Source organism: Eurypyga helias, unplaced genomic scaffold (assembly GCF_000690775.1).
Source record: "Eurypyga helias isolate BGI_N326 unplaced genomic scaffold, ASM69077v1 scaffold29250, whole genome shotgun sequence".
Lineage (NCBI taxonomy): Eukaryota > Metazoa > Chordata > Aves > Eurypygiformes > Eurypygidae > Eurypyga > Eurypyga helias.
In genome coordinates, this window is record NW_010224224.1 from 22,572 (window position 1) to 38,757 (window position 16,186).

Here is a 16,186-nt window from a genome sequence, read left to right on the forward strand (position 1 = left end):
ATTGCTTCTCTACAGCTGAAGAGGAAGGGCTGAGGAATTTTAAAAAAAAATGAGGTTGATATCTCAAGCTGAGTTTAAGCAGGAATTAGGAATTCTGAGCTTTCTTCTTTAGCACCTCCAGTCCCTTGCACCCCAAGTTACGGTTTTGAGCTTGAATATTGCAGCTGCCTGAAATTCTTCCTCTGCTGAGGCTCAGCAGCCCACAGGTCTGTAGGGTGCAGATGAGCTCTGTGCTTAACTCACACATCAGCCTGATCAGGTTCTAGAAATTCACTTTTTTTGCTTTAGATTTGCAGTTATTCTTCCAGAATGTCTACAGGATCAAGCTCTGGAAAAAAGTTGTTCAAACAGGGGCTACATCTAAAACTCCACTGAAGGAAGAAGAGCAAATGGCAGTTTTTCCCTTTTTTATAGAAAAATCTCATTGCTGGGGAGTAGGAAACAAGTTTGCATCCTCTGCCTGAGGGAATTTGAATCTTCATCTTTCATTTCCTGCTATCAAGCCTAAAAGCCAAGGCCACTAGATTAATGTTTGCCATGGCATCTCAGGAAGTTTTACGGCATCTCCTGCCTAATTTAACCCGCCTCCTCAGCTGCAAAAGCACTTCAGGCTTCGTCTCTGCTGGACCAGCCAGGTGATGCCCATTGCCTCCATGGCTAGGAAGTGTAAAGACTCTTTGAGGTCAATCTGGGGAATTCAGTGAGAAACCCCGGATGTCCCAGGGCCGTGGGAGGCACCGTGTTTGGGGCTGTTGTGACTAACAGGCGCTGAGTTCGCAGTCTGGGTCCAGACCGCCGCAGCTGTTCGTGCAGCTCGGCTGAAGACTGTTCTGCAATGTTAACGTGCTCATTAACCCCTGCTGAAAGTCTCCACAGCCAGTGCAGAGAATTCAAGATTTGCTGGGTCACACGGAGGCGATGGAGTATGATTTAGTAACCCACTAGTTTGGGAAGACAGCACAAAGCAGCAGGTCTGGCATGCCAGTAGCTTCTCCAGGAACAGCTGATGCTTTTGTCTAATGAGTTTTTCATGTAAAATGCATGAACAATAGAGACTGGAATCCACATTTCAATTAATATTTTAAGTGTTTTATATCAAGTATTCATAGCAGAAAGGACTGAAGCTCATGTGTGTTCTTGCCCCTGGTGAGTGCCCTAACCACTCAGCAAGTGAGTTTTGCTCATACCCATCCTCCTCCTGGCCCACTGAGTACTTAATTAGTCCATGCAGAGAGAAACATCTTCAACAGAGAAGAGATTGAAAGAAGCGCTCAAAGAACACCCTGGAGAAGAATAACAAGGACTCAGATCTCTCTAGGCAGAGAAGCTATTTGAACCTAAGTCCCCTGTTTACAAAGGAACCATTTTAACCTTTTTGAAACACAAGATTAAAAGGAGCTGGGACAACGATGGAGGGCCAAGATGGAATAAGGGGGCACCACCATCCTTACAGTGGAGAAAAGCTTCTCTTCTAAGCACGTTCAAGTGGCAAATTTACATAGTTCTCTGCCTAATTCTCCATATGTATAGCAAGGGGGGACTGGAGGCCAAATGACAGGGCTGAACACTGTGGAACGATATCTAAATCTTAACGTTTTGGTGCTTTAAAAGCGGGACACAGAGTCTCTCTCCACCAGCAGACACCTCTGTATCTGTTAAAATACACTAACGACCCCCTCAGCTCCCACTCTCAAAGGTATCTGATGCTCAGATCTCACTGAAGACGGTGGGACTTAGGGCCAGTGGCTAGGGCTAGTGTCGGTTTTACTCCAATGGTTAAACTAGAGCAGACCTTCAGTTCCTCTGTCTGTCATCCAGAGACAGAAATAACGTGAAATTATCCGAGATCTGCTGTGCTGCCTTGGGAATTCAGACAACAAAGCAATATAAAAGCGCGCCCTTAAGAACAATGGGAAGCCACGGATCTTCCTCTGCCAGACAATGGGGAGATCAAGTCTAAAGAGAGCTAAATCCCCACTGTTTCCCTCCTTCCCATACACATGCACAACACACACTGGAAAGGCATACACTTCTGTTTGTTTTGTGTGGTTTCCTCAGGCAGTGAATTATCTAGGACTGAGTCTGAGATTGGCTGTTTAGTTTCAGGCTTTACGATAAGCTTTTAATTATAGCACAGGAGTTTTATTACATGTTACTCGGAGCCAGCTGGAAGCAGTTACACTTTAGTCCTCCCCCCCTCCCTCCTCACCACAGGACGTCATTTCCAAGGCCTTACCCTTCTTGTCTTGATGATTATGGGATGAAACTGCCACATATGGATCTGTATTTTCAGATGAACCAAGCGGATCCTTCCAATCCAGCATGCGTCCCCTAGCATCATAACCCTGTCGAGCGCGAGAGTCGGAAGTGGTGGTGCTTGGGACTAGGGAACTGGAGTGTCCTGTTCACATTATAAATACAGGTAGGGAAGACAAGTCTCATTAGTCACTTACCACGCTACCTCACCACGCTCAGGAACGCACGCACTGCTTTTCTTCCGTGAGAGGTGCACATCTTGTCTTAGGCTCAGCAGCGTTTCAAAACTCGTTCAAAGCATTGCCCCAAGGAAACAAGGAATTTGAACCTTCCAGATCAGTCAGGTGGAGGGTGTTAAGAGGCGTGCACATGCCTCAGGCTGCCGCTGAGCTCGCGGTTGCGTGCTTTTACCCAACAGCGCTAAATGCGTGGGGAAGAGGGCGAGCACACCTCATCAGAGTCAAGCAACCCGTGGCTGGAGTCAGTCCACACGCCTGACCGACACTCAAGCCTCAGCCCACGCTGCCTGCTATTGGATTGGTTAAAAAACAATTTCAAAACCAGCTTAAAATGGAACAAAATCTAGTAAGGCCGAAACGGGAGGGGAATGACAACAGAGCTACAAAACGGCGATGTCGGTGGCTTTCCTTCCCGTGTCCCCAGGGGAATGAAGGACTGCCCAGCACTGGTGTGTTAGCCCCTTGGCATCACCCTCCAGATGGGAAACGTGCAAGGCCCGGCAGGCGCTCGCACCCGCTTGCACCCTCGCTATCGGTCCTGTGTGAGCTGATGGTCCGAAATGGCTCTGAGATAAGCACGAAACCAAACGTCGTTTCTGCTCAGAGTGTCAGTGAAGACAATGCCTTACTCCCTGGATCTGCCCAAGAACCCATGACCTGCTGCCACCGCCTCCTCTTAGGACAGAGGTCTCACATGCCCTTTTTCCTACCTACAGCCCCTGAAAGATGGCTCTGGGGGCTCAGGCTGTCCCATCGCTGCCGGGGAGGGGGAACCGAAACTCCATCCGCACCAGAACATTTCGACCTTAAAAGCGCACGTGTCTCTGAAAGGTCCCTTTCGGCACATGCACCAAAGTGAGTTTCTGTCTGCGGAACTCAAGCAGCTCTGGGCCTGGTTAATTTGATGTGGAGCAACTACACTTCCCTTTACCTACTTTCCTGAAAGAGCTCAGGAAAAGAGGGTTTTGAAACATGCTCAAACACAAACTAACAGAATCAGATTATTCACAGACAGAATGGCAGATAATGCTTTCTCTTCAGACACCGCTGGAGTGATGGCAGCCCCCCTTTCTCCTGCCTCCTTTTTCACAGCCCTGCAAATTAATTTTCCCTCTTTAGATGTGAGTCTTCCTTGGAGAGGAGTCCAATCACCAGGCTACAGACTGCCCTGGCAGGGACCCTCTGCCTGCTCCTTCCCTTGATGTTTTTTCACCACTCAGAAAAACAATTTGAGCCTCACTGGGGCAGAGATAGAGCAACACAAGGAGCTCAGACTGAGAGCCTCACAGTGAAGGCACAGAGCTGGGCAGGTAGAGGCTGTGCTTCTGTGTGTTATTTTAAACAGTCACTGGATAAGCATAGGGCTTTCGAAAGCTGTGTCTCACAAAGAGCGCTTTAGACAGCTTCTAAAGCCATTCAGCCCCAGCTGTCAAAAGCACACAGAGAGCTGATGAACCTAGGTACCCAATTTCACTGTAGCAATCAAAAATCTACATGTTGGCTGCCAATGCTCCCAGGCTTTTCCATGCACCCATGTGTTTCATTTTATCCAGCCCCTTCACCAGCTTCATGGGGTTACACTACTGATGAAGTCAGCAAAAAAGTCAAAGCTTCTATTAAGATGCTGCTATGATTTAAAGAAGCCCTGCTGAATATTAATCATCTTACAGAAAATGTCTGTGTTCCTCTGTATATTTTCGAGGAGCCCTTTTGATTTATTGCACAGGATTATATATGGCAGCACTTTGGACTATGTTTTCCGTAGGGCACAACTAACTCCTGTGACTGGTATGCTTAGTTGGGCAAATTGGTCAGATTCACCACGTTCTCACCACGGAGCCAACCTCCACCTACTATAGGTAATCACTAACACAGTTTAGCTCTGGACCTCAGGCTGAAGGCGTATACTGACAAAGGCACTGTATTATTTTTTTACCTCTCATGGCAGGAAGTGTGGCTTCCCCCAGCCACCTTTCTGTAAGATGGCAAATTAGAGGCTGTATTTTGTTGAAGACAGAGCTTTTAATGTTGCTCGAATAGAAAAGAGAAGTCAAACTTTATCCACTTCCAAAAAGTCTCTGTAAGCCAGAGTATGGCTGGGAACATTGGTAACACATCGTTAGATGGATGATGGACTGTGATCCAAACGTGCTGCCTGCTCCACAGCAGTCCTTCAGCAGGGCTGCTTGTTTCCAGAAGAACAGGTAGACAGCAACGGAAAACACATGTCCACCTGATAGAAGAATACGCTGGAGCGTGGAACCTTTTATCCCTATACTATTTTACACTGGTCAACTCCTGTGCTCATCCCCAAGAAATGAAGAGAAATAATGGGATAGAAAACAGGCCAGAAAATAGAAATTATGAGATTTCCATGTTTTCATTTCCCTAAGGACTAAACCACAGTGCTGGCATTCATGGGGTTCCAGTCTCCACCTTAATACCCCATTCAGCAACCACAATAATTTGTACAGTACTTGGTCTGCCTACAAATAGTGCTGCACTGAACATCAGAAAGCAATTAGTCATAGCTTGATAAGGAGGTAAAAGAGAAGAAAATCTCGCCAAGTAGCAATCATATTTTATGCCTGTGTTTGATACACATTTATATGCCCATATCTCTGTCCAGACACTTGCACTTTAGGTGTGCTTAAAGGGGGAATTCCAAGGAAAAGCCCGAAGTATGGTTAAAGAAAAATGTTTCTTAATACAGTAATCTTAGAGGAAATATATGCCTAAGGGACACATTTTCTGAAAAAAAAAAAGATTTCCTGAACCATATGCTGCAAATACAGAGAACTTCTTCGTAATGGAAAGCTAAGACTTTGTGAAGATATTAATGCGTACCAGATGGTCGTTAGGTAGAGAAAGGTTTCACACAAACTCAAGAAATCGGTCTATTCGCTCTGTTAGTCTAGTACACACCGAGAAACAACCTTCCCCACGTAACTGAGATAATCTTTCTTCCATTGGATTTTGAGGAAGCAGGGCCGGAGCAGATTAAACCTTAACAGCCTGTCCCACTTGTGTCAGGGCTGTATTGTGCAAACACTTACTACTAGGCAGTGACTGCTCCTGTAAGCAGAGCAGGCACGGTGCCTGGTAAGTGCCTGGATGGCCGGTCCCACTGGGTGAATTTCGTCCCTGAGCAGAGTGGCACCACAGACGTATGACCTAGTTAAGTTTCTCTCATCAACAGAGAAAAGACTGAAGTGGCGAGCTACCCAGTCCTGGCCCTCTCTCACACAGCCATTATTAAACCTTTACAATGTGCTGTGGAGTTCGCAACACGTGGAGGGCTGGGTTGTTTTTTTTTTTTCCATTACACCATTTTTACCACTCTGACTGTGAAAAGAGGCTTCATGGCAATTTAAAGAGACCTTTGCATATCTGAGATATGTCCAGTATCTCTATGTTAGTATCAGTTAATGCCTAAACATCTAAAAAGACAATCCTGCCTTTGTTTTAAAACAACACACCCAAAAAACTGCAGACACAGTGCTTTTCGAACTTGTTTAAAGCAAACATGTAAAAATCAAAATAGACACACTTGTAAAAAAAAAATCTGTTTTAGGTGCTTCTACTATTTGCAAAAACTTCTCCTCTCGAGTGGTGTAATCAAGTAACAGACGGAGAGTAAAAAGCACTCAGTGTCTACAGGCATGGGTAATGATTCAGAAGGGCTGCACTTCTGCAGCTACAGCTCGTTCTGAAGTGCACTTGTAAAATATAAGGAGGATTTTTTCAGGTTTAAAACAAAGACAAGGATTCAATACGTGTTTGATAGTTGCTCTAATATGCACAAGTCATTAGGATCTCAGAGGTTAAGATGTCTGCACACTATCCTATTAACAGCTATAGCAACCTAATTAGACGATTAGAGGGAAAGGCTAAATCAATAGCACAGAGGGAGAAAGGACTACAGCTAGGGGGTAAAATAAGGGCCCAATTCACTAAGAATTGATGTTTCCAAAGGTAATTGAAGCTGCTTACAAATTTGCAAAGGAATCTAGCCGAATATCTTTGTTTAAATATATGTCTCTTGCATAATTTCTCTCTGACCTTCTTCAGCCAGACCTTCAGCCTGCTATCTTCTCTTTGGGTGTCAAAGGGATGCACTTGAACGGTCACCTGCGTGGACTTTGCACTTTACTTGTTTACAACTGATCACATGAGACTGCCCTAGAAAAGGGAGCCCTTCTGCCAAAATGAGGAGGAGGCTGATGCCAGGAATATGAAGATTAAGGGCTTGGTTCTCCTTTCATTCACGCTGCTACAGATCGGCAGTAAGTCTGTTGAAGTGAGCTGATTTATAGGGGATTAAATTAAGGGAATCCGGCCTTAAGACTTCTTTTGCAACTGGAGTTCTGGATGCCTTTGGATATATTTAGCCCACTGGATCCAAAAGCATCCTGAGCATTCACTTGGTTGGCATTCTGGTATATCCCAGTGTTCTGAGATCTAATCTATTAAGAAAATACTTTTACTTACATATGCAACCGTACTCAATGACACTAAAATGTGCTGTTTATAAAATTTTAGTTTTTTCAAGAAAAGAAAAGACTCAGAGCAGTCACTACAGTTAGCAAACATGAGCATATTTACTGAGACTAGTCTACTACCTCATGCTGGAATTTTTTACGCTCCTCATGTGGAAGACCAACAGAGGTGACTAGCACGTTTCCTTTCGTCATTTGTTGTGGTAGGTGAAAAGAAACACTGGGTATATCAGAATGGGTATTTCAACTAAACCCATGAAAGGAAGAGCTGGCTTGCCTAGAGACCATGTTATCAGGATATACCTGGGGAGGGTCAATGAAATCATCTGTGAAAGACAGGGCAGGAATGGGAACCAATGTTAATGCTGGCTCAGCATTTTCTCCATTGCATCTGGCAGTAGGGTCCTACTTGAAGACCTGGTTTAATTCACGGGGTCTGTCTTTGGGTTTGACATGCTGGGACGGTAGAATGGACGCCTGTACTCCCTGGGACTGCAGCTTTTTTCACTCTGCCATTCATTTGAATGATTTTTTTATGCTTTCTTGGTCAGATTAAAATATCTGCTTTTGAAGAAGTCCTTACTAATATGGTAACTGATGGGATCCAGAACCACAGCCTCACAGCTATAACTGTGAACCCTATGAATTAGAAGTCAGAAATCTCAGGCATTTCTGACACATCAGCACTATGTCCAAGGCCATTTTCCTTCTCTTTACATTCAGCAGTACGGATTTTATTATTACTGTTCTTTAATTACTGCGCTGTGCATTGGAAATACAGCAATTTTCAAATAAAAGAAAGTACAAGCCGCATATGCAGATGAAACCATGAGTCTATAGAAGACTCATTACGAAGTCTCTACTTGCCTTTGATTTTGTATATTCCCTTCGCTATTTTTCATTATCATGTTTTCAAACAAGTTTCACCTGCACATTTTCCATTTCCTGGTAATAAACAACACAGGGAATTTGATTTTATTTTTGCAAATGTTGAACACTATTCCTGTGCCTCCAGTTATTTATATTCTGCTCTACTGACCTGCCATTGGTTCTGCTTTGTACCTACATATTTTGCAGGCACGAGATGAAGGGATCAATTAAATGTTCATTGCAACTGCACACTAACCTGACTCTTGCTACCTTCAGCCAAGCATATGGTGAATTTGCTCTAGGTCTGATGAACCTCTAGTCTTGTACGGCCTGAAAGCAACTTCACAAGCTCCCATTCCATGTGGAAATGTGCCATTGACTTCACTGGGAGCAATACACATGTCCTCTTAGCTTGTATTTGTCTTTGTTCAGGATGTCCATAAAGAGAAACTGTTGCAATGTAAGTCTAGGTTTGAATTTAAAGGGATTATTTATTCTGCAATAATTCCTCATGAAGCCATTTATTCTGCACTCCAAGTACCAGCGTAATCCACTTCCAAATATACAGAACAAAGTGGTGGAAAGCACTGTAAGCACAGATTAACAGCTGCCTCATGGGAAAGTGCTACTCTAAGCCTGCAGAAATGCTCCTCCTGAGTTCAGGTCATTTAATTTGCTATGTGAATCCTTTTTTTTTTTTTTACACATCAGACACCATTCAGGCATTAAGATACTGCAAGCCTGGACATTATAAATGACTCACCCTAGAAGTGACAGGAACTTTCAGGAATCGAGGCATAACCCAGTCTCAGCTGACATGGGTAACAGGTTAATTTTCCTTATTAGAGATCTTTTTGTCACGCAGGGACACTTCTGCTCCTTTCCCTAAGGTATCTCTGACTGGCTGCTGTAGCAGTCATGACACCAGCCTGGAGGACTCGTGAGTGGGATGTGAGCTGCTATCTTGTTTTTCCTGGCGAACAGATAAGATGCATCACTGTACCCGAGTGTTCCTTTGTCTGAATGTTCAGATGAAGCATGCTCTGAATCATATCTGCTGGCATGCCATTAAAATAGGCCGTATCGGACTTGATTTAATGGAGACAGTTTTGAAGGAGAACTAGAAAAGGGGGATTGAAAATCAAGAGGTATGACTTGATCCTAGTTGTGATTAGTGAATCAGGCCCTCAAAAACAAGACAACACAAGTAAAAAAGGGTAATAGCTAATTAGCTACAGGAAGTACTACCTAACAGAAGGATCTGGGGAGAATTTTTAAAAACACCCATAAACTGACCATACACTGTGTCGTAAGACATTTCATGATCAGGTGAAGAGGTTGAAATGTCTATGAACAAAATAAATTGGGAAGAAACATTAAATAAAACAGAAGTATGAAAGTACTTAAAAGTTTAGTAAAAAGTGATTCCTCCAAAATGGATTTGCTGTCAGTAAGTAATGAAACTAAGAACTTCCTTACCATTCAGGGCTACGAAGGAATCTGAAAGACAAATAACAGGGGAAAAATAATTATTTCTCTCTCGTTTTTTATTTTTTAATAGTTTGCTGCTAGCAACCTTCTATGCTTCAGCTGGTATTTGTATGTATGTGACTAGAACCCTAAGAACCCAGGCAAAACTAATACTCAGACATAATCTGAAAACAATGTCTGGCTTCGAAAGCGTTCATCAGCAGCCCTGTGCAAGGAAGGCAAAACGGGAAGGCCAGTGTCCTCCCTGCCATGGGTCTCTTTGCAAGATCAAGTCCTGCTCTAGCGCAAGGCACTGCAAGCGATGAAGCCAGCAACGTGAGTCCATGAGGACAAAACTCACCGGACCCAACTGCACATGAAGTAATAAGATCAGCCAGGTTTTCAGGGAGTGAAATCTACCCCTGTGCAGTGTCAAGGTTCAATTCATCACTCGGGGCTAAAGAGGGATTTAAGCAGGGTATGGGCTTTGTTGCTTTCTGCATCCGAGCAGATCTCTCTCCGGGAGCACAATGTGCTGTTTCTGAATAATTTCCTACCCTTCTTTTGTATTTAACTGGTATCAGGTACACTCCACTCCTGTCTAACCTATTTGATCACGGAGAGCAGAACTGGCTGAAAAGGGCAAAGTTGCACCAGCTGGGAACTGACCTGATTTTGGTGCTAACCCATTTTACAGGCAGCACAGGAGGGACTATGTGTACGCTTCCTTCAAAAAAATTAAGAGACAGCCTACGTAACCCTATCTTAGGGCAGAGGCAGAGGGAGGTGTAGCTGAGATAGAGGGCATGCAGAGGCTGAAATCCTTGTGCTCCCATGAGCACAGTGATCACAGTAATAAATAGCTCATAAACAAGGATGCACAAGGCGTGAGAAGACTCTGGCTTTCTCCAGAGCAGCTGGCCTGCAGTGTATCCCACTTCACACTCTAGCCCTCCATTATTTTGCTCTGTATTCCAGAATTAATGGCTCTCTCACTGTACATTACTTCCTCAGCTTCAGCAGTTTTATTGCACCTACAGGCATAAGTGCAAATTGCACCAAAAAGAATGTGATTCTTGATTTCATAAGGTTTATAAATAATATTTGGGACTCAGAATTAAACCAACCTTGGCAAGAACATTTGGAATGAGAGTCTGTCCTAAACACAGATGTTGGTATTCCTGAAGGCTCAGAAATCAGCATGCAAGGTTTCCTTGCATGCAGTGCAAGCTGTGCACTTTTAAGCACCTCAGTGCAAAATGTAAATGTTTAAAGACTGGGTTTAAGCTTCCAACTCATGCTGTCAGTACCTAAGGTTTAGCATTAATATTTCTTGGACAGGGTCAGTAGTGCTTGACCCTTAATACCATTATGTTGTCCAGCCTGTGTGCAAAATCCACTAAGATTCACAAACTAAGTGGTTCTCACTTCTTGATCAGGATCCAAAGCTGAAGGGTTTGACTGTCTCGCTGTCCTGCATGGGAATGTAGTCCAAGTCACCGTCTGCACCGAGGAACTAAGCCACTTCTGTACATCTATATAAACATCTCAACCACCGTGGCTAACAAAGACAATGAATACCTAGTTCATTATGTCACTGCTATAATCAATATCCTCTGGAACTGAGGTTTTCTTGCTACAAGCTTTGAAGTCCAGTATTTGTGTAAATCACACCACCCGGGCTATTTTGTTTAAATGCATCTAAACAACTTCCTCTTCTGAACCTGCAACCTAGGTTCTTCAGCCACCTAGCCACAGTTACTGTCCCTGTCGGGGCTTACATTGCTACAAAAGAATGCCCGACAGGTAACGGTGATTTGAGGCATTCAGAAGGATGCTGTGACACATGGTAAATAGAGGGTAAAAGCTTTGCTTACTTTGGCAGTCACCCAGGCCATCTGTATTGCCATGTTCTATGTCCTGTTCAAATGTCAGTCTAAATAACAGAAAGAAACAAAGCGGTATGAATAACAACAGTCACAGGCACTACCAGAAAGAAACTATCACATGCACAACAGAAATAAAGCCCGCCATGAAACTGGCTATTTCTTTCCAACTTCCACACAAAGGTTGAAAAACTGCAAGTCAGACATTCTAGTTAATGTCATTGCTTAATGATTTCTTGGCTTCTGATGATGCTTTGTCTTTTTATTATTCCTTTTTTTTTAAGTATCCACTGCATTGCATTGTCAAGGGAGGCAAACAGGTTCATATTTTTTAAACTGTTAACTCTACAAGACATGACATTATTTGGAGCAATTATGATCCTACCTTAACTTGTTCATAAAGTAAACAAGGTGCACCAGTTCTTGGATGTGAGAAGGAAGCTAACCCATTGGGTAAGTACTGTTCTGAGGGAAGACAACCTGCATTTCAGCAGGCATTTATGTACTGCAAGGTGAAAGGTCCAGCCCACAGAAGGCATGCCACTGAACTCGAGAGGCTCTACTGAAAAGCACTCACAGGCTTTTCTAGCTGACGTGCCCAATTTATACTCCTAACCTCTGCCTGTGATTGTGGATAACCTTGTTTTTCCAAGTTCTTTTACAATCAAAGGTGAATGACCACAGCCGTGGAAAACCACCTACACAAGCCCCTGTATACTGTAGGACCCTACCCTTGAGGCATAATTACTTTTGCAGGCACCTCATTCCCAACTCCATGTTCTGAAAATTCCTGCCCAACTGTCACCCACTCCAGGAGGGCACCTGCCATCTCTGCCTTCTGCTTGGCAGTGTAGAGTTTCACCAAACACCTTCAGAGGTGATCTGGATCCTCTTCCTAGGGGCTGTGCGCTGGACAGAGAGCGACCTGCCTTGCTCCCCTCAAACTGCGCTGCCTCTGTCTCAACAGCTCCATTGATGAACACGGGAGCTGCTTTTAGGAGTAAGGTACAGAAGTCCCCTACATCTTACCATGGAAGTGCAAAAAGACTCAAGCACCCTGAGAACACTCAGAAAACCTGATATGGACACAGGCACATTTTAACATTATACTACTGAATGTCCAGTCAGCAATAGTCCACACTCTCATGGTGAAGTACGTACAGACAGATATAGCTATACCATCCCCAGTGGAGAAACAATTTGAAATAACAAATTAAAAACATGACATAAGCACAGGGATGGTAACTCATCCATTATACACTGCAGACCTATACAGAAGCAGGGGTAAGCCGGGTGGGCTGTGGGGCTATAGAGGTTGTAGGTGCTGGCGCTACGCTTACACCGCTACCCTGAGAAAGGATAGCTGCACCGCAGAGTTGGGCAAGCGTGAGGTGTGTCGGATGTGGACAAGAAATAAGAGGTCTGAAGTGGGTCTGCTCCCTGCAAGAAGGCTTTAGTAACCACATTTAAACAAACCTTCACAGACCTTTGTTGTTATAAAATTATTAAATTCTACTGTTAAGCAAGGGGAGATCCAGCACTTCCCTGAATCTGCTTTAAGCTCTTACTGTGCTCTGTGATTCCTCTTAGTAATGCACAGTAAATTAGAAGGACTGGTTTTGTTTTCAGTGGACAAATTGCTTCAGTAATTTAATTTGGATTCTATTGCCTCTTTAATCAGCTGTGATGGCTCCAGTGTGGGCTGGTCCAGACATACCCATCCAGTTCCCTCCTTTCAACAACACGCGGACCTCAGTATAGCTCTTTCATTTTCTTCTTCCTCCTCTTTCAGCAGTTACCAATCAGCTGAGAGTTCACATCAAAAAAATGTGAGACATTTCAGGGGTGAATGCAAATAAGGTAGAAACAAACGCTTCCCACATTTTTCCTTTCCTAAGAGCCCTGTGTTTCAAATAGCTCTGCCCAAGACCGCCCAGTGCCACTGCCAAAGCTTCACCTCCCGTCCAGCCAGGGCCCTACTCACTTGGAGCCAAGGATCAGCTGCATGCACGCCCCGCTATCCTTCACCCATCCGCAGTAGGGGTCTCTGGATGCTATGCAGGCCCTTGGGAAAGAAAAGCACAAGGTGGCATTTAGGAGTGCTCCCACCTTCCCCACGCCTGTCATACGGGCTCCTGACAGCCACCAGAAAACACGCACTTTTTGCATTTGCCATGGCGCTCGCAACGTCCCAGGGGAACCTTGATGACACAGGTGGAGAAGGCGACGTACAGGGCACTGCTGGGCTTGTCGAGCTGCATGCCCACTATCCGCTTGTCCTCCACACCGTCGTAGCTGCACCTGATTCAAAACAATGGGAGATACAAGTTACAAATGAGTTCTGTGGGGAAACCAAATGAGAATTAATGATTCTTCAAGCTAAAAAAAAAAAAAACAAACGCAACTAAAAACTCCCATAAAAATACTGAGAAAGGTAGAACTGAACAAGCCAAGGAAAAAGAATACACAATAGACACTAAAATAACTGATAGACACACAAATGAGTATTAAAAATGCATGGGACATGGGAATAAGAAGTGGAAAGAGACTGCACACCAGACAAGCTTTCTGAGGGCCCTTCACTTTTTGTGTTTATTCTCCTCTACCACTCAGAGTAGCTGAAATATCTGCATGATTATGGCCCACTTCAAAGCCCCCTTAGGCATATTTGAGGAAGGCTGAAATGCAGAAAATTTCCCTTGGAGAGTGGCTTGCTGGTTGTTGAGTTATTTGGAGAGGAATCAGGTTTTTTATAGGATTAGAAAATTAATCTTCCTTTGCAGAATTTCACTTTTACTTATCCATCAACTGCTGCATAGGATGGGCTATTTTCTGCACATACTGAATGAAAAATATCTTACGCAATGTAGAGACCGATAAGCAGACATCCCTTCCCCAAACAATTTAAAATTATTCAAAAAAACCTGGCTTCTCTAACCACTTCCCTTTTGGTGGGACAACCTACTCTCTGGGAAATCGGAAGTTCAAAGTCACCCATACATAAGTACAAATAATAAGATACACACTTTTCAGGATTGTAAACGTTCATCTCCTCCAGGAAAAGGCTATCATTTAGGAAACCACTGTTTCCTGTCCGTGCCAAGAACTTCAGGATGATTCCCTTCTCTGATCCCAAGAAAACCACGGTGTAGTTCTGATATGGCCCAGCAGCAGAGTCCACGGCAATTTTGGTCAGGCGATATCTAGAATAAGAATACAACATTTTGCATCATTTGGGATTAGACTGCCATTTATCTTATCACTTTTTCCACTTAAGATAACTGTGTGGTACCATTCTAGCAACCATATAACATATTTAAGCACTTTTCCTAGCTGAATAACCCTGTAAGTCAGCACCAACGACCAGTTAGGTTGCCCAAAAGGTGAGGAATTTTCATGTGTTTGCCTGCACGTCTGTATGTCCAATAGCTAGCAGCAGTCTTTCTAGAAAGCTGAAGGGGTCCGAGGCCATTTAGGAATCATCCTTCCAATCAAAAGCAAAGTACTAGCCTGGTGACATCTTCAGGCAGGGAAAGAAAATCAGTCAAATTTTTGATTAATTTCAAGCTCTGTCCCATTAAAAGCAGCAATAATTATAACAGATTTACATTCAACCTTTTTGGCAGGAAAAGCTCTGTGAGTACAATAGTGAGATACTAAACACCATTTACTTCACTAAAAGTAATCACACAACCACCACTAAGTGAGTTCAGTGCTGAGATGTTGTTGATTTATTGAAAACGAGTACTGCTGATTTGATACCAGGTATCTGGCCCTGACAATCAAAGGGAAGCTCCCTGCAGAGCTTGCTGCTCTCGCCTTTGGTTGGAGGCACAGAGCCTGACATAAAAACCTGACAGAAGATACATTACTGAAACTGTCAGACCCTTCCAGAGCTAAATACTGCCTGGCACAAAACTCTACTCTTATACGGAGGAAGAGAGGAAAATACGGCATTAGTTAGTCACATTATTCTGCTCACAGATGGAGGGTAGATAAGTAGTACAGTGACCACAGCAGAGACTGGGAATGTATTTTGTTAGGAAGGGGATGGTGTACTTTAGGCTTGCTGATTTATGAGTCTTTGTTCAAATCTCTTCATTATTATTTTTCTCTTGTTGCTATAGAAAGGATACAGATTATGCGATTACTTCTGTCTGTACACCCTTGTAGACATTAAAACATACCAGTACATATCCCAACAGACATCTTCATATCCTGTGAACATATCCTGGCAGTCATGTTCGTATCCTGTGTACATATCCCTGGGCTGTCTCCTGGTCCCCGCCAAAGTTTTCTACAGAGCTGTCTCAAACACTGACCCATAAGCCAACAGGCGGGTCAACCTTCCCCCTGAGGCATTTCCTCCAAGATCCCCTTTCAGCACAGCGTGGTTGGAAAGGACTGAAGTCTTTTCCTATCCTGAAAGCTGCTCAGGGAGCTCTGCGGCATCTGCTCAGCGCTGCCATCATTCCTAGCTGGATTCATGCCCAGCACACCGAGGACGTTTACAGAGTTTGAGAGTATTCTGAGCAAGGCTATTAGCACAACTTGACAGCTACAATGAGGACAAGAGTCCACTTGGAGGTACGTACCTGACCATCGTTCTCAGAAACCAGGGTCGATTGACAATGGAAGGTACAGCCTCGTCCATCAGTGGATGTGTTTTGATGAAGTTCAGAGTATCATCCGGGAACTCATTAGAGGTTACATATTTTTCTAAGGATGTAGAGCCAGCACAGCAGCCAGGCCTAAATAAAACAAGAGGATAAAGCCGGAACATTAACTCGATACCTAGTGCAAATCTCCTATTGTAATGAGGCTCTCAGTGAAGTCTGATGTGCATTACAAGGATTTAAATGGAGGACTAACAAGTCTGTTGGACTTGTTCATCCCCTCGGGGGAAACCTAAAATCCTGCTCTATCCTCCACTCAAATGGATTTAACATGTCACCCAAAACCCAAA

General features: G+C 43.9%; 1 protein-coding gene across 5 annotated transcripts in view; it reads right to left on the bottom strand.

Annotated features, from left to right (window-relative positions):
• Positions 1-16,186, bottom strand: part of SEMA6A (sema domain, transmembrane domain (TM), and cytoplasmic domain, (semaphorin) 6A) — a 60,973-nt gene that overhangs the window by 20,930 nt on the left and 23,857 nt on the right. The window contains exons 11-18 of one of the 5 annotated variants that reach the window (XM_010160979.1): positions 15,816-15,971; positions 14,247-14,423; positions 13,381-13,521; positions 13,205-13,285; positions 11,212-11,270; positions 9,344-9,364; positions 9,161-9,211; positions 2,237-2,401 (exon numbers count right to left, since the gene is read on the bottom strand). In XM_010160979.1, coding sequence (XP_010159281.1) covers positions 2,237-2,401; positions 9,161-9,211; positions 9,344-9,364; positions 11,212-11,270; positions 13,205-13,285; positions 13,381-13,521; positions 14,247-14,423; positions 15,816-15,971 — 851 coding nt within the window. The remainder of the gene's footprint in view (positions 1-2,236; positions 2,402-9,160; positions 9,212-9,343; positions 9,365-11,211; positions 11,271-13,204; positions 13,286-13,380; positions 13,522-14,246; positions 14,424-15,815; positions 15,972-16,186) is intronic. The other 4 variants (XM_010160995.1, XM_010160987.1, XM_010161004.1 and 1 more) reach the window with 4 other exon arrangements.